The 17,712-nt window shown below is 39.3% G+C and overlaps 1 protein-coding gene across 2 annotated transcripts in view; it reads left to right on the forward strand.

Annotated features, from left to right (window-relative positions):
* Positions 1-17,712, forward strand: part of LOC148853374 (ADP-ribosylation factor GTPase-activating protein AGD3-like) — a 39,406-nt gene that overhangs the window by 15,374 nt on the left and 6,320 nt on the right. Inside the window, exons 6-15 of one of the 2 annotated variants that reach the window (XM_088984778.1) lie at positions 7,551-7,595; positions 10,890-10,955; positions 11,085-11,132; positions 11,262-11,357; positions 11,450-11,491; positions 13,287-13,502; positions 13,685-13,816; positions 13,916-14,146; positions 14,434-14,520; positions 14,614-14,955. In XM_088984778.1, coding sequence (XP_088840904.1) covers positions 7,551-7,595; positions 10,890-10,955; positions 11,085-11,132; positions 11,262-11,357; positions 11,450-11,491; positions 13,287-13,502; positions 13,685-13,816; positions 13,916-14,146; positions 14,434-14,520; positions 14,614-14,955 — 1,305 coding nt within the window. The remainder of the gene's footprint in view (positions 1-7,550; positions 7,596-10,889; positions 10,956-11,084; positions 11,133-11,261; positions 11,358-11,449; positions 11,492-13,286; positions 13,503-13,684; positions 13,817-13,915; positions 14,147-14,433; positions 14,521-14,613; positions 14,956-17,712) is intronic. The other variant, XM_088984779.1, reaches the window with a different exon arrangement.

Here is a 17,712-nt window from a genome sequence, read left to right on the forward strand (position 1 = left end):
GGGTACCAAAAACTCTCAACCATTGGGTTCCCTCCCAGTGGTAGCCCCAAATATTGTAAAGGCTAGGCCCCCACTTCACACCCCAAAATCCTAGCTAGGGAATCCACCTCCTCTCCGCCTAGATTGAGCCCTGCCCAACAACTTTTTCCCCAATTCACTTTAAGATTGGACTTCCTTTCAAATTGAAGCACTAGACTCTTTAAGTTCCGTAATTCCCCTTCCTCGTCACAAAACAAGATGACGTCATCTGCAAATTGTAAGTGTGTGACCACCACCTCCTCCCTACCAATCCTCCAACCTCTTATCAAATTGTTAGCATCGGCCCTCGAAATCATGGCACTCAACACATTAGCTACTAGGGTAAAGAGGAATGGGGACAATGGATCTCCTTGCCTAATACCCCTCTTTGCAGGAAAGAAACCCCTAGCTACACCATTCACTAATATTGAGAAATGACATGAAGAAATGCATCCCTTTACCCAATTGCACCATCTCTCCCCAAACCCTCTCCGCTTGAGAACCTCTAGTAAAAAATCCCAGTCCACCATGTCATATGCCTTTTCAAGATCCAATTTGCAAACCAACCCCTTTTCCTTTCTCCTCCTCTTCACCTCAACACATTCATTGGCAATAAGTATTTGATCTACAATTTGTCTTCTTTCTACAAAGGCCCCTTGATACGGTGAGATTAGAGACGGGAGGATCTTTTTTAATCTTAGAGTTAGGACCTTAGAGATGATCTTATACATGCTTCCCACCAGGCTTATAGGTCTGAAATCCTTTGGTTGGAGAGCATCCTTCTTCTTAGGAACCAAGGCAATAAAAGTTGCATTTGCTCCCGAGTTAAATTTGCCTCTTTCATAAAACTCTTCAAAAAACCTCCAACAAATCCTCTCTAATTATCTCCCAACAATAATCTTGATATAAGGCCATTGAAAAACCATCAGGCGTAGGAGCTTTAGCTCGATCCATGGAGAAGATTGCATTTCTCACTTCTTGGGCCTCAAATCTTCTTTCCAAAGATTCCAATAAGACACTATCTTCCACCCTTCCCTCCAAGTCCTCTAAGCTCTCACTAGGTCTCCCTGGGTTGTCATACACTAATTTGAAGTGATTAACCAAAGCTTGAGCTATATCATCTTCCCTTGTCAGAAATTGCCCATCCCACTCCAATTTTGAAACAGAATTCTTCATTCTCCTCCCATTTGCCAACGAATGAAAAAACCTTGTATTGATGTCCCCTTCCTTTAGCCATTTGCACCTGGATTTTTGCCTCCAACTTATCTCCTCCTTCCTAAGAAGATCTTCTAGTTCCTGTTTCAAATTCCATCTTTCCACCCTTCCCTCTTCCCCCAGCCTTCTTTCAGCTTCTAGTCCATCTAGCTCTTGCACTCTCTGACTGATTTCCACTTTCCTTTGCTCTAGTCTACCAAAAACCGCTTTATTCCAAATCTCGAGTCTAGCTTTCAGGAGTTGTAGTTTCTTGTAAAACCTATACCTTTTCCATCGGAATTCCACTTGGTCCACTTCCCACCATTCCTTTACCTTAGCTAGAAACTCTGGATGAAGTAACCACATGTTTTCAAACCTAAAAGGACATGGTCCTCCATCTAGTCTTTCTTGAGACAACTTGATTGGGCAATGATCTGAAATAGATCTCGACAATGCTGTAACACCTAAAATCCCCCAATTCAGCTTCCCAGTCCACTGTAAAGAGGAACCTATCCAATCGACAACAGGTAGGGTTTTTTTGGAAGTTTGACCAGGTAAAATTTGCTTGCTGAAGAGGGAGGTCCCGCAATGCAAAATTCTCCACAAAGAGATTAAACTTCCTCATGCTAGATGTAATCCTACGACTGGGGTTATTGGACTCGTTGAAGAATCTTATTACGTTGAAATCCCCACCCAAAACACCAAGGGCCATCCCACAAACCCCTAACAGCTGCTAGTTCTTCCCAGAAACCTTCCCTTTCCCTATAAGAGGTGGGACCATAGACATTAGTTAGCACCCAAGCCCACCCGTCTTCCTTTCTCTTCAATTTTATTGACACTGAGAAGTTCCCAATTAATTCTTCTTCACACTCCCAGTCTTCATTTCTCCATAAAGTAATAATTCCCCTTGAAGCTCCCCACGATTGTGCAAAGGCCCAACTCAAATTTCTTGTTGACCAAATGCTCTTCACCCATTTCTCGTCCACCTCAGACAATTTTGATTCTTATATTAAGACCACATCTGGATTTTCTCTTCTCAAGAAGTCTTTGATCACTTGCCTTTTCTTTGAACTCCCCAAACCTCTTACATTCCAGCTTATTAACTTCATGGACAAACCATTCAGGTAGCCCCAACCAAACCACCCTCTTTACTCCTTTTTTCTATCCTTCCTACCCCCACTCGCTTTATCATAAACCACCCCTCTTCAACCTCTCCACCTCACTCAGCTTTTTCTTCCTCTTCTTAGAAAGCTCTCCTACCTTCTTACTAGACTCTTCCACCTTCTCAATTCCTTCTAGTTTCTTACCTGACCCCTTCTTCTTTTTCCGTTGTCCTTTTGATTTTCCACTGTATCCACTTTTCTCCACTGTATTGGGAAATTGAATAATCTCCTCCTCAACCCTACCCTCTTTCATATTCCGCTCCTCTTCCATTCTGATTCTAAATAGTTCCAAGATCAACTCCCAAATTTTTTCCCCTAGTTCTCTCTCTTTTGCTTCTGAATTTATCTCCCCCACTACCTCTGTCACTTGTCCCGAATCAAACGAATTGGCAGACTTTAAAGCTGGGCTGGAATTACCTGTAGGCCAGACACACACAGGACTTGGGGAAACAGAGTTAGTAACCAAAAACTGAACCTGAAAACAGTCCAAACTTTGGGAGGAAGAAGACGCAATATGAGTTGCTGGAATAACCTGAATTCCTTTTGTTTGACTTTCGCTGGGAATAGGACCCTCGAAATCAAGATCTGGATTGATTGCAGTGGGAAGCGGGCAGTTTATAGCTCTGCTTGGAGGAACCAGATTACCAGCACACACCGTACAAGCACCCATTCCCTAGTCTTTACAAAGGATTGAATCCCCTTTTCTCCCTGTTTCGGTTTTCTCCTCACCCGAGCCTGTTTTCTTTCTTTCCAACTCCTTTCTAGGCCGAACCAACTCTCCTGGAAGTGTACAAGGCTCTTCTTCGAACAGTAACTTTAATCCTGGATCATCTTCCTCCCCAAACCTTGAACGGCATTTACTCTGTATACTACCATAGCTGGACTCTTCAACATACAACTCCTCTTTCAGAGACTCATCATCTACACTTACCCAGTCTGAAGCAGAATCCTCCTCTTCTAACCTCGTGCGATTATATCTCGGATTAGGTTTATCTGGAGTGGAGTAAGAGACCAGTCTTGGCTGCCACGCTAAAGTCGGACCAGACAAACGTTTTTCTTTCGAGCCAGTTGCAGACCAATCTGAAGAGGACGAAGATATACCACAGCAAATGTCCATAGTCTTTTGAACCTTGTTCCACCTCACGTGCCTATTTAAGTGGTTACCTGATTTATCTATGGGCTTACTTGCTGTTGGAGTCTTATTTCCAGGCCCATCCACTTGAAGTTTAAGACTGGGCCCACCAGTACCCCTCACGTCTACCGTTGGCCCATCCTTATAATTTTGAACCTGACCCAGTCTTTTTAAACGTTTAGTATTGGTTCCCTGACTGCAGGCCTGGGCCATATCAAATGACAATCCACCTGGTTGCTGTTCCAATCTACCTCCACCTGTCCCCACCTTTGGACACTTGTTCAAATTCAAAAAGTCTTCTGACAGACTTTCTCCACCTTTGGACGTTACTACCTGAGGAAAAGTCGTAGTCCGATCCTCTGATTTGCCAATTAAAATGGAAGACTGGGGTACTGCTTTCCTATCCCTTGCTTTTACAGTTTCCTTCCCAGTGTTAACTCGAATCTTGGAGGCCACGTCATCTTTGTCTTCCCCACTCCTCCCCAATCTCCACCATCTAGCTTCTGTAGAAGTTGCAATCCAAACCCTGAGTTCTACATTATCTGAAGTTAAATCCAAAGACCTTGGGATAAGCTCTGGCTTTGCTCCAGCTACATTAATCTGCATGGCACTCAGGTTGGAAGCATCAAGGGAAACCATCTCGCCTCCACATAGCTTCGCAACTTTCCTGAATACCTCCATCTTCCATAGATGGAAAGGCAACCCAATAATTTTCAGATTGATAAGTTCTGTGGGTTCTACCAACTGTACATTGCATAAAGGCTTCCATTTCTCCAACACCACCACACCTTGCTCTGTTACAGCCGAAACAGTAGCAAAATCCAGAGGAATCCCCTGAAAATACTACAGCCTTGTGGTTGCCAAAGGGAGAAATCTGCAACACCTCTGTAGTCTTCAATATCTGTTGGACTTCTTCACCTAGTCTCTCCCAATCTTTTACTTTCTTGTTTACCGAGAGGACAAGTTTAAGCTGCCAATCCTCTTTAGGTTTGTTCACCCACAATTTCACCAAACCTAGTCCAGCATCAATCTGCAATTTACTTTCCGTCCCTATCTCCTCTCCTGGGATCTCCCCGAAAACTTTCCCTGACTGCCCTTCAGATTGTTTGTTAATTTTTTGACCATCTTTTAGGGCACTTTCTCTGTCATTAGTTACCACCATAAACTCCTGAATTGCTTCTGCTAACTGGTTTCATCCCGAGGCCTCTCTTCCTTCAGGGAAACAGGTAAACTGCTTCAGCCCCTCACCAAAGTGTTCCTGCACTCCCAAAAACCTCCCGTACTTGTTCTCTTTTCCTTCAGCCACGTAATTCCTGTTCTGTTCCAGTAGACAGCACCTCCACTCCCTTGATTTTTCTGTTATTTTAGCTCAATTGAGAACTCCTTGGAACCATGGGACGCCCTTCCTTCGAGAAGCAAAGAAGCTTTCATCGATTCTACAATCTTTAGAGAGAGTCCATTTCTAGTCCAGATTTCTTCCAAGATGAAAGTCTTTGCTTCCACCTTCAACACTTTCTTCCATTTTTTTTCTCACAGGAACTGACCCTCCCTCCCTCTTTCCAAGCTTCCCCCGCCGTTTTTTCATAACTCCATGCAGTTTGCTGATCCTAAGACTGCATGAGTTTCATGGAAATCAGTAGTTCTTGTAAAAGCATAGACATGTAAAGCACCAGACACCAGAGACAGACGGGCCCAGTGACCAGCTTCAAGGTTCAAAGGGTAGCTATATTTTGGAGCCAATGAGGGACAGAAATGCAAGAAATAATTAATGACTAAGAACAAAATATCCATTCTCTTATTTAGTCATGGTGGATGATTTATTGAGGGATTGGTGGGAAATTGTAGATTTTTCTATTTGAAGTTGGCAAAGAACAATGGAATGGATTCTGGAACAGGCAAAAGCACTGTACATTTTGATAATTGTAGTTTAGGCAATCCAGGTGCATTTGCTATAGGGAACACTGTTGGAGATGATGGGGGTAAAGTCATGAATCACGATGCCAATCTTCCATTAAATGCCGATTCCTAATAGTTCTTCTGGATGTTGATTTGGTATCACTTCCTGAATTGTTTTATTTTCTTATTTTGCTTTTTTGAAGATAGATATAGAAGAATCTTACTCATAAAAAAGCACAGTACATCTTCTCAGTGACATGAGTCACCAAACATCAGAAAAAGAGAAATTTAAAATAAAAAAGCACAATCACTCACTAATTGAATCACAAATTCAAAATGCAAAAATCAACTTAGTCATTCAAGACTACATATTTTGTCTCCAAAGTCTTCTTTTCTGAAACCTTCAAATTCTGGAAGAACTAGAACCCATCCAACTATCTTCAAATTGATTAACGCCTCTACGTCTTCACTGCTTTTCCTTTTCCCTTCAAATATTCTTCTGTTTCTTTCCTTCCAAACCACCCAACACACCGCAAAGGGGATGCAACTCCAAATGAATTTTGTTTGGATAAATTTATAGCATGTTGATAATGTAAAGTGGAGCTACGCCCAGTTGTAAAAAAAGATATTGGAATGGGATTATTTTAGGCTTTCAAGAGATGAAATTAGTTTAGTTCCTCAGGGTGGGAATTTGTAAGCAAAAGAAGAAGCACTATAGGTCACTAGCTGAGGCTGTCTACCTATTTTGTGGTGCATGGCAGTTTGGATTATACTTCCTGTTATATATTTTTCAATAAAGTTTTCTGCTTTTGATAAAAAAATATTGTCTCCCATAAAAACTTCATGCATCTTATTTTAACAACTCAAATGAATGTGTTTCTAGTTTTTGAAGGTGTAGATTGGAAACTTAACATGCTATTTGAAACTACACTGTAAGTGGTTCAATTTCATGTGATGTCCAAGTGGGCTATAGATAAATTATACAATGCTAGTCCTAATGTACTTGATGTTGATATTTTCTGGTAAAAAATATTTTCCTTGGTATCACTTATTTTCATGGACATTATGCTACACATATTGAGGCTGAGTGCAGACCATGTTTCAAAGCATCGATAGATACTCTTGATATATACCTATTACATCAGGTATTGGATCTTCATATTAAGTGTATTGGTAACCCTGAAAACTGGTACAATACTCCCTGCATTGTGCATAACGTGTTGATATTTGAACCTTGGTGCAGATTGCATTGTAGGGCTGCAACTTGGGTTTGGTTTGCTCAAACCCTATCCAACCCAACCCAGAAAACTTGGGTTAGGTTGGGTTGAACTGTTGAAGTTCAGTTTAGGGATGGGGTTGAAAAGTATGAGTGAGTGCAACCCAACCTATGTGTATTTAAGCATGTGTCTATGCATGCAACTGTGCATCCATAAATGTATATGTGCATGCCAACAATTTTAAGTATTTTAAGGCAATTTTTTTGCAAAGCAATGATAAAAATGTCTAAAACTGAATTGAGAAGTTGGGAAGTTGGGCACTTAGGCCAATCCGACCCCAATCCTCTTACTCTTAGGGATGGGGGTTCAATAACTCAAGTTGGGTTAGGGTTGACCTTAACCTGACCTAACCCAGCTCAACTTGCACCCCTACTACAGTGTAATGGGCCATAACTTGCTCAAATCATGTTCAAATAATATAAACCAGGCTTGTTGGATAGATAGCTGACTAAGCTAAATGTACCAAAGTCATTGCATTTGATCATATGTTGACACAGAAAATAAGAAAATTGATACCCAATGGTGACTCGTATAATATGTCTGATTCCAGGCTTTATAGCCTATCACATATCTTGTATTTTATTTTACATCTTAATGCATTACATTTCCATCGTCTTTTGACCTTGTTTTCATTTCTTCTTATTCCTCTTCTTTTTTTTTTTGTTTCATTAAAGTATCATATCATTAGCAATTTGTTTTATTAAGAAAATTCCCTGTTTATTGTGTTGTTTTACTTTTCTCATAAATGCTGATTACTTGTTTAGGCTCTTACTTAACCCCTTTAAGTTTTTTATATTTCTTGAAACGTGTGTATATGCTGAAACTTTTTGTATTATAGCATTTTTCTATAATGAATCTTATCTTGTGCAGGAAGCTCGAAAGCGTTTCGACAAAGCCAGCCTTCTTTATGACCAGGTATGTCTTTAATGACTGTTTAACTGTTACGTTTTTTGTTTTTTGTTTTTACTGATAACAGTGAGAATATTTTATTGATTATGGGTTCAAGATTAAAGAATGAGATATGTACACCAAAGAGGCTTGATTCCCAATTTTGTTAGGTTGTTCAGTGCTTCCTAAGCCCAGATTTTACAGATTATGTCACTCAATGCAATAGATTTACCCAAAATAGTTAAATTTGGTGTACCCTTGTGTTTGGCAATGAACAAGCCAATCAGCTTACTGGTCTCGGGATGCATATTAGTGCACATCTTAGTTCCCTATATTGCCATAGGGCCAGGTTATTGTTTCTTAACCAGCACACTGCAACTGGAGAGTCCCCTGTCACCACCACATTCCTCAGGTGAAGTGATCTGCCCCTGCAAAAGAGATGGTAGTTCTGCTCTTGTTAAGTTCCCAACTCCAATGGGTTCTTAAAACTCATCTTATGCTAGAGTTTCCTTGACTACCATGCTACACCCATCGAAATTGTGTTTGATGAGGTTTGAGGCTGGTAGGCTTCAGTCCACCTTTGCTGTAGGTCTGTTTGAAGATGAGTCCACCACTTTCTGTCACCTCCTAAAGATATCTGATTATCTTTACCTTCTCGGTACTTAATGTTTCTATAATCCAATTATTTCGATTCATTGGTTCTCATTTCTAGAACGTAATGGATGTATTTTGAAGCCACTGTGCTGTTTGCTGCTATAATCTTAAATTCACATTATAACGCTTGATATATTTGATTTTATTAGTTGTTTCTTCCGTTATGTCATTGAAATGATCAGGATTATTGAAAGAATCGATTACTCCAGGTCCATAGGCCATCTCTAGCCGTTATTTTTAATTGAAGTTTGATCTTATGGAATATGGAATAATTAAAAATGGAAGGATGACAATCAATTCTTTTTCAGAAGGTACCTGAATTGTTCTATTAAGACAGTGGAAGTGTGTGTTTATGGTGCAGAAACCTAGACAAAAAATAGCTCTGGAACCTGCTGAAGAAAAGCCATGTAGGCAACTAGCCATTGAGATCTAAATGTGCAACAAAGTCCATTTCATCAATTCAGAACACTAAATAAGCACAATTATCTGGTTTGTCCAGGATGAGCAGAGCAAAACCAAAAAAATTCATACCAAGAGGCAGATGAAACAAGCAATAAAGAGAAACCATAAATGGGAACACCATGAGGGGAAGGAGGTATTATAATACAAATTGGTACCATGTGCTCCTTCACTGGGCAACTTTGGCATTGTTCCTTCCTATTTCTGTTCCCGAAGAAATTCCTGTTCCGAAGCAAGAATTCTATTTCTTGCTTTTGAGGAATAACTGAGGCGTTTGGCAATTTATTCTCCAGGAAATCAGGAATAAATTTCTGTTATACAAAAACAAAAACAATGTTTAGATAGTCAATTCAATATGTTATTATGTCAAAGCACACCAAACCAACAGAGGCGGAAAAACCAATTGATGAAGGGGTAAACAATAGAAAGATGGAAAATTGGTTGAGATGGAAAAAATTTGGGAATGGTAGAGGAATAGAGGGTGAAAGGTGAAACATTCCCTGGTGTCATAGGTGAAAGAAGGTTGCGTGTGGAGCAAGAGATAGGTGGCTACGAAGCATTGATTTAAAAAATCATTCATCAATGTGGGGGAAAAGATGTTGAAACATGGCACATCGATGGTGTTACTTGATGTTGTCACCAGAGAAGAAGAAGGTGATGTCTATGGAGCAAAAGTGTCGGCTGGTCGATCGAGCAAGAGGATGAAGGAAGAAGGCAGTCTGTTGAGAGGTTAGGGCTCATTGGTTGTATGCGATTCTAATTTTTTGTGGTTTTACCAAAATAACCCCATTTCCATGTGAATGAGGTTGACAAGTGTTCGGTTTTTTAAATCAGCGCCTGGGAACATGTTTCTCATTTCCATGTTCCTGAGAAAGAACAATATCCTCATTTCTCAGGAACATGTTTTTGTGTTCCATAGGAATGTTGGGAACAAGTTATTCCATGCATTATTTTTGTACCAAATGTATTTCTGTTCCATGAGAATGTCGGGAACACCAGAAACGTTCCTGTGGAACGATGCCAAACAGGGCCTTGTTTTCTGACCTCCCAATCCTTTTGAACAAGATATTGACTCTAGAATCATGGCCTCTTACCTTTATTGCCAAATGTCTATGGTCAATCCGTTAAAAGTTACCCCTTAATCCAATTGGGTTAGTTTGATATTTGACATCGGTTTTGGACCCTTGGTGCAGTTTTTATATTTGTTTACCATGTCTCATGACCCTATCACGTGTCTCCTGTCTTATGCTGGTAAGCTTTCCCATACACCTAATGGCTCCAAGTTTTTGAAGGACCAGCCATCAAAACCTGTGCTTCACTGCTCCTTTTGTGGTGGGGGTCAAACTCTAGGATGTAATCCACTGGCATTTAGGTGATTTCATCATATAGTACTTTCCTCAATCATACATTAAAGGAAAATCCTTGAATTTCTTGAGAGTTTAGCTTCTTACTCCACTACAAGGTTCAAATTCTGCTTTCTTTGGGCTGGTTTGTATGTGCTAGTAGAAGGTGATTGACTGATTGCAATTGTTTGGCTATATTCGAGCACCGGTGGTCCTGGCTACTCAGACAACTGATAAAGAAGGCAAAAGCATTATCATCGAACATGAACTAGTCCTTCACATAGGTCCACAGATTTTGCTAATAGCATAGCTGATTTGCCATCCATGGAGGGAGTGTCCAGAAATGAGCTAGTTTGGGGCAGGGTTTAGCTTTGTAAATGCTGGCTATTATTTTAGAAAAGCCTAGGCTGTTACATTTGTCCCTTTTGTTCCAATCAAGTTGATATGGAGGTATTATTTTAAATTGCATTAGTAAATTCTGATTATAGAGAGGAAAAAAAGGACAGAAAAAGAAATATATGATTGTTCTTTCTGGGTACTTTAGTATTCCTCTCATCTCATCTGTTCAATAGGAAGACTGCTTTACCTCTAAAACATTTCCACATTTTCCCTTTTTGTCTTAGGAGAGATTATTTTCCAGTAATAGGCTGGGGATGTCTTCTAGCAGCTCCGACAAAAAAAGCTAGAAAATGTCTCCAAAATCCAAACTCCTGAAACATAGGGGACATGTAATATAGATATGATGGGTTTCAAATGGAACACATGGGGGAACCATTTCATGAATGTTACTATATCAATGTATATGTTACTAATAATGTTCTTTTGGCTAATTTCAATGTTCTCCATTATTTGTCAATTGTAACAGGCTCGCGAGAAGTTTCTGTCACTCAGGAAAGGCACGAAAATGGATGTTGCTACAGTCTTGGAGGAGGTATTATCCAATATTAATTCTCTCTCAATTGAATAAAAAGGAGCATCCATTCTGGGAATATGATGATGTTGTTTTTCATTGTGAGGTTCTTCATTCTTTGAATGCTGATTTAGTTTAGGGATATTTCAGGAACTTCACAATGCAAGGTCTTCATTTGAACAAGCTCGCTTTAATCTGGTAAGTGAACGTCTGTCACTGTTCTATTATGATATCCGGTACCCTTCTTTCTTCAAGGGTTTCATATTTAGACATATGCCATGATGGCTAGTGTGCTTTCCTTAATTTGATAGTTCCTTCTTTATCTAGGTCACTGCTCTCTCTAATGTTGAGGCAAAAAAGAGATTTGAATTTTTGGAGGCTGTTAGTGGGACAATGGATGCTCATCTTCGATACTTCAAACAAGTAGATAACCTGGTGGCAGTTATTGTCTTTCTCATTGTAATACAGTGCTTATATTCTGCTTCTGAACGTTTTTGTCTTGGACTTAAATGCAGGGTTATGAGCTACTGCATCAGATGGAGCCATATATAAACCAGGTTTATTCTTTATTTGGCAATGATTTGGTGGAAATATTTTAGAGATATTAATGGGCCTTAGTTCTTCCTATTTATTTGTCCTTTTAATAGACTTTATTTCAGAGTTAGTGGACCTTATTTATTTGTTTACTCAGCAATTGAGTGCAAACCTTTTCGTTTCTTCACCTTCTGAACTAAAGGATACCTTGGCTCTAAGTTTTGTTTTACATTTATATGAATATATAATATAATGGAATGCGTATACCATTGAAATTCATAATTGGTAGTTTAGAACCCAACTAGCTTAATTATTGGCATGAACTTTGCTAGTTATCTAAATTGTGGAATGACAATAGGGCTATTGCATCTAACACAAATTGAAGCATACAATGATCCTTTTGGAAAATGGAAGCAGCTTAGTTCCACTGCTGTAGCTAAGAATTGCCATATTGAATTGACACACTGTCTGTTCTGTCATTTCTCCTGAAAGTGCAACACAACTCATTCGTGTCCTTTCTTTCTTTGTTTCTCCTTTTCCTTTTGTTTCTTGGTTTTTTAGGGTGTTCTCAGTTATTGCATCTTTAGACACTTTTTCCCCTCAAGGAAGTTGTTGGTTAAAACTCTTGGGTTGAACTGTGTCTACTGAGCTGCTTTTATTTTTGAAAATCCTTGTATTTCTCTCCTATACACACCAAAAATTTCTGCAGGAGCAATATTCCACGCCACCTTCCCCCTCTTAGTTTTAGGCCTTCAATTCTCCAGCATTGTATAAAATCCACCACTGATTTTGGAATGCAGGTTTTCACCTCGAATAATTTCTATATCCTTGACCAGTTCTCATTGGAAAATTTACAATGTAACATCAGATGGTTAACTGATTCAACATTCTTGTCACATAAAACACTATTGGTGGACTACAGATGCATGCCCCTCCTGGTAAAGTTATCCCTGGTTGAAATTCTGTTTAGATAGGTGGTCCAAAAAATGAAAGCTACCTTTGAAGGGGCATTCTTACACAAAACATTGTTTACTGGAATTGCCTGATCCTCTGATCTGGAAATGTAATTATAGAAAGACTTGACAGTAAAAGTTCCAGATTTATCCCACTCCCACATTCTTCTGTCATTGGTCCCTATCTCCACCTCAGTGCTATGTAAATTTTTGTAGCGTTTCCACCATTGCCTCAACCTTGCAGTTATTTAGGTTTCTTCTAAGTTGAGGATTCCAAACCACATTCCCATTCTGTACCTGCAGGTAGTCAGCCACCGAAGCTTTTTTGTTCAGCACCAACTCAAACAGGATAGGGAAAGATTCTTTCAAAGGTCTGCCGTCACACCAAGAGTCTCTCCAGATCCAGAATTTTACCCGATGGTCTTCTCCAATCTTGAACCTTACTCCCTTTATGAAAGGACCATAGGCTTTCCTGATACCCCTCCAAACAGAGCACCCGCAAGACTGATTAGACACCCCTGACTCCCATCTCGCAGGGCTCTATATCTGGCAATTGCCACCCTTTTCCATAAGCCTCTTTGGCTCTCTCACCAAACCTCCAAAACCACTTTTCCAGAAGGCTGTGTTAACACCCTTCACTCTCCATTCACCCAATCCCCCTTGAAGTTTAGATTTGCATACCTTTTTCCAATTTACCAAGTTGTATTTCTTCTCATCCTTCCAACCTCCCAATAAAAATCTAATTTGGTTGTTGCATTTCTTTTTCTTGATCTAGTAAGTTGGTATATTAGACCAAGTGAGATTGTGTGTGTGTATCATTGTATTCCAGGATTGTTAATATTTAAGGTATTTTGGTGTTGTGAAGGTTTTAACTTATGCACAACAATCAAGAGAAAGGTCCAACTATGAACAGGCTGCGCTTACTGAAAGGATGCAAGAATACAAGAGGCAGATTGATCGGGAAAGTCGGTGGTCTTCTAATGGCTCACAAGGCTCTCCTAATGGAGATGGTATACAAGCTATTGGTAGAAGTTCACACAAAATGATAGAGGCAGTCATGCAATCTGCTGCAAAGGGAAAGGTCTCTTAAAAGAACTCTTGAACTATTAAGGCACTCTCAATTCAAAATCAGAAGAAATTCTGTTTTCATCTCTCTCTCTCTCTCTCTCTCTATATATATATATATATATATATATATATGTATGTATATATATATATATCCACTTTCATACCTAACATGATATGCCCTACATGATATTGTAGGTTCAAACAATTCGACAAGGTTACCTTTCAAAACGCTCTTCAAACCTGAGAGGTGACTGGAAAAGAAGGTTTTTTGTTCTTGATAGTCGTGGAATGCTGTACTACTATCGCAAGCAATGGACTAAGCCATCTGTGAGTAGCTGGAATATATTTTGGGATTTGAAGCACTTAAACTTTTTCTCCTTGAGATCTATTTCTGCTTTTGAAGGTTGATTCCATATATTGTTTTAGGGAGCTGGTGGTCAGCTCTCCAGTCAGCGAAACCATAATTCCTCCGAACTGGGTTCTGGACTGCTGAGTCGTTGGCTTTCTAATCATTACCATGGGGGGGTGCATGATGAGAAGTCAGTGGCCCATCACACTGTGAACCTGTTAACATCAACAATTAAAGTTGATGCAGACCAGTCAGATTTGAGGTTTTGCTTCAGGATTATTTCACCATCAAAGAACTACACTTTGCAGGTATAAATTTAGAGGTTAGACATGAGTATGCAGATTTATTATTTATCTTGATAAAGAGTATGTATGTTTATTATTGATATCTATTTATCTCATCAATTATAACACCTCCAAGGTCAGACATGAATATGCAGATTTATTATTTATCTTGATAAAGAGTATGTATGTTTATTATTGATATCTATTTATCTCACCAATTATAACACCTCCAATATCTTTTTGCATTACAAATTTGTTTAGTATATATTCTAGGATCCAAGTTTATATTTAGTGATTGCTCATAAATACAGGCAGAGAGTGCAATGGATCAGATGGACTGGATTGAAAAGATAACTGGAGTAATTGCTTCGCTGCTAAGTTCCCAGACACCTGAACAGGCAAGTATTAAAAACGACAATATTACTATGCCCCGTAAATGTTTACTCTTTGTACATTAATCATTTTAATTGTAAATATCAATTGTGTTTTAGCCTCTCCCTGCTAGTCCCATGGGCAGTGGTCATCATCGATCTGCCAGTGAAAGTAGTTCATTTGAAAGTTCGTCCGATTTTGATCATTCTGCAATTGATGAATACACTGCTGAAAGGAATTTATTCACTGGACATCATGAACGGATATCTAGAAGTTCTCAGCAGCAACGACTCAGTGTAAAGAATGAGAAGCCAATTGAAGTGCTAAGAAGAGTATGTGGCAATGATAAATGTGCTGATTGTGGTGCTCCTGATCCAGATTGGGCATCTCTAAACCTTGGTGTTCTTGTTTGCATTGAGTGTTCTGGTGTTCATCGTAATCTGGGTGTGCATATATCAAAGGTTAGTTGGAACTTTTTGCCATATCTATATCTGTATTTATCTGATTTTGTTGTCTCTGTATCAAATTGCATTTATCTTCAAATGATGTGTTGGGAACTTGTTCAAGAGATGGTAATTAGTTATATTCATATGTGAGTTTACAAATACCAGTTTGCTGCTAACTTGCTTTTGTTTTTCATTTACCTTTAAATTTTGTTTTAATTATTGTAGGACAATCACTAATTATGGTCATTTTTGTGTTGGAAAGGTGGATATGTCTATCGTCAACTTTTTAGTTTTCATTTTATTTTCTCCTTGAGCTTGGTTTGGTTGGGACATGAGAGGATTATATGTTTTCTCAAAGGAGTTTTTTTTTTATTTTTTTATTTTTTTTTAAGTGGTAGTGGGAAAGGTTGGATTGGATTTGTGTAGAAAGTAGGTTCTTCTAGTCTCTGTGGTCTCTGATGGAGGGGTTGATGCGAAGAAAGGTTTTAATAAATCTCAGCTGGTACATATTATGAAGGTTTTTTTTTTCTCGTTTAAAGGAGGGGTTGGTCGGTGCTGGTCCTTGCAGTAAATTTTGTTTTAATGATTGTAGGACAATCACTAATTATGGTCATTTTTGTGTTGGAAAGGTGGATATGTCTATCGTCAACTTTTTAGTTTTCATTTTATTTTCTCCTTGAGCTTGATTTGGTTGGGGCAGGGGAGGATTATATGTTTTCTCAAAGGAGTTTTTTTTTTCTTTTTTTTTTTTGTTGAAGTGGTAGTGGGAAAGGTTGGAGTGGATTTGTGTAGAAAGTAGGTTCTTCTAGTCTCTGTGGTCTCTGATGGAGGGGTTGATGCGAAGAAAGGTTTTAATAAATCTCAGCTGGTACATATTATGAAGGTCTTTTTTCTCGTTTAAAGGAGGGGTTGGTCGGTGCTGGTCCTTGCATTAAATTTTGGGTGTATAAAGGAAGAGGGGTGAGCATGAAAGTTTGATTCAGAAGGTTTCTGGTAGGGATGGTGGTGATGATCTCTGGGGTGGTGGTGAAGGATTGTGGGAAGATGATGACTCACGTGGAGGTTTTACAAGTGAGCCTAGTAGGACGATTTTTTGAATTCAGATCCAAATGAACAAGAAGACTCAATGCAGGTTTGTTCCTTTTCATCTTTAATAGGAGTGGGGGAAGGGGAGTAGATTGGGAGGATTCCGAGCATGATAGCAGAGGAAGTGGGGGGGAGGTTGAATTGTCACATAGAAGTGGAGGAAGATGAAACATTGAAAGAAGTTGAAGTCGAAGGGTTGAGATAGGGGGTGGTGTTCTAAATTTGAAGGGGGTCCAGGGTTAAGGAGGTAAATAGGGGTACTTTCCTAAGTGGCACACGTGGTGGAAGGTCAAGATTGTGGGAACCTGGTAGAAGTTGCAACGGAACTTCAAGCTAATCATGAGGGCCTTAAAGATGGTCGATGTTTCAATAAAGTTGGATATACAAGTGACAAAGAAAAAGAGGTGGATATACATGTAAGTAATCTTTTGGTTGGGGAGGAGGGTGGGATTTTAACTTTTGAAGAGGAAGGGGGGTCTGTGAGGAAGGGGAAGAGGGTATTGGAACTGAAGAACAAAGGGATGGGCAGTTTGAAGAAGACAGTGGGAGAAGCAAGGTAAATTTTGCAAGGGAAGGAGAAGAAGATAGGAGGGGCAGTAGTGATAACATTCTGTGAGGGGAAAAAACGGAGGAGGACATAGCAGAGGAGTCTGACAAGCAAAGTGAAGAGGGATGGTTTGGAGAGAAGAAGATCTCGGAGAAAAAGGAGGGTTATGAGGCGGAATCAGGGGATGTTAATCTGTGAATCACCAGGTGTATAAGAGAGAAAAATAACAGAAAGGAAGCAGGTGGGGGGAGGAAAAGTAGGAATGGTCCAAGGAAGTGGAAGTGGATAGGATCTATACAGTGCAGAGAAAGGTGAATATGGAGAAGGTGGTGGAAACAGAGGTTCAAGTTAGTAAAATTCCTGGAATTTCATTGATAAAAAAAATTCTTGAAATTTCATTCATTGGGGGGGTGGGGAGAGAAATTTGCAAGACAGGTGTTCAGGGGAAATACATGTTCTTTTCTAAGAGAAGAGATGAGAAAGACAGGAAGCGTGATTTCAACAGCATCAGAAAAAAGAGTCTAGTTAAAAAAATATGGGAGCAGAAGAAAAGTCTTAGAAACTGAAGAAATTGGTTGTCAATTTTGGAGAAAGAAAGTTTAAGAGGTAGGAGAGTGGGGTAGTGGGAGCTGAAGGTTTTGCTATTGGGTGAGTGAAGAATTGTAATTGTGTGGAGTAGGTTCTAAGATTCAAAAGTGTAGGGGATTTGTGTGTTTGTTTTGTATGGTTGCTTTCTGGGGTGGCTTTTCTTTCTATTTGGGGTGACTTCTTATCACCCCTGTTTGTATTCCTTCTGTCTTTGTAATGAATTTTCTTTTTTATTCATCTTTAAAAAAAACAGCCTCTAAGTAGAGTATGTTAGAGTTGTTTTTCTGGTCAGGGTGGCTGTTGATGAGGTGGAGCATTGTTGTTAATGAGAGTTGCTTACTTCCTGGTCAGTTTCGTTTAGGTTGTGAATGATTTGATTGTGTTGTTGGGTTTATCTTTTCTCTCAGGTGATTTTTTATTATCTTCCCTCTGTAATTTCACCTTTTTATTTTCAATGAATTTTATTTTAGTATAAAAAACAGATTTAGAGACCTGGTATACAAGGGAATGGGATCAACTTCAGTGCCAGACAAATTTTAGAAATTATGGGA

The sequence above is a fragment of the Nelumbo lutea genome, chromosome 4 (genome assembly GCF_056320005.1).
Source record: "Nelumbo lutea isolate HS-2025 chromosome 4, American lotus-T2T, whole genome shotgun sequence".
Lineage (NCBI taxonomy): Eukaryota > Viridiplantae > Streptophyta > Magnoliopsida > Proteales > Nelumbonaceae > Nelumbo > Nelumbo lutea.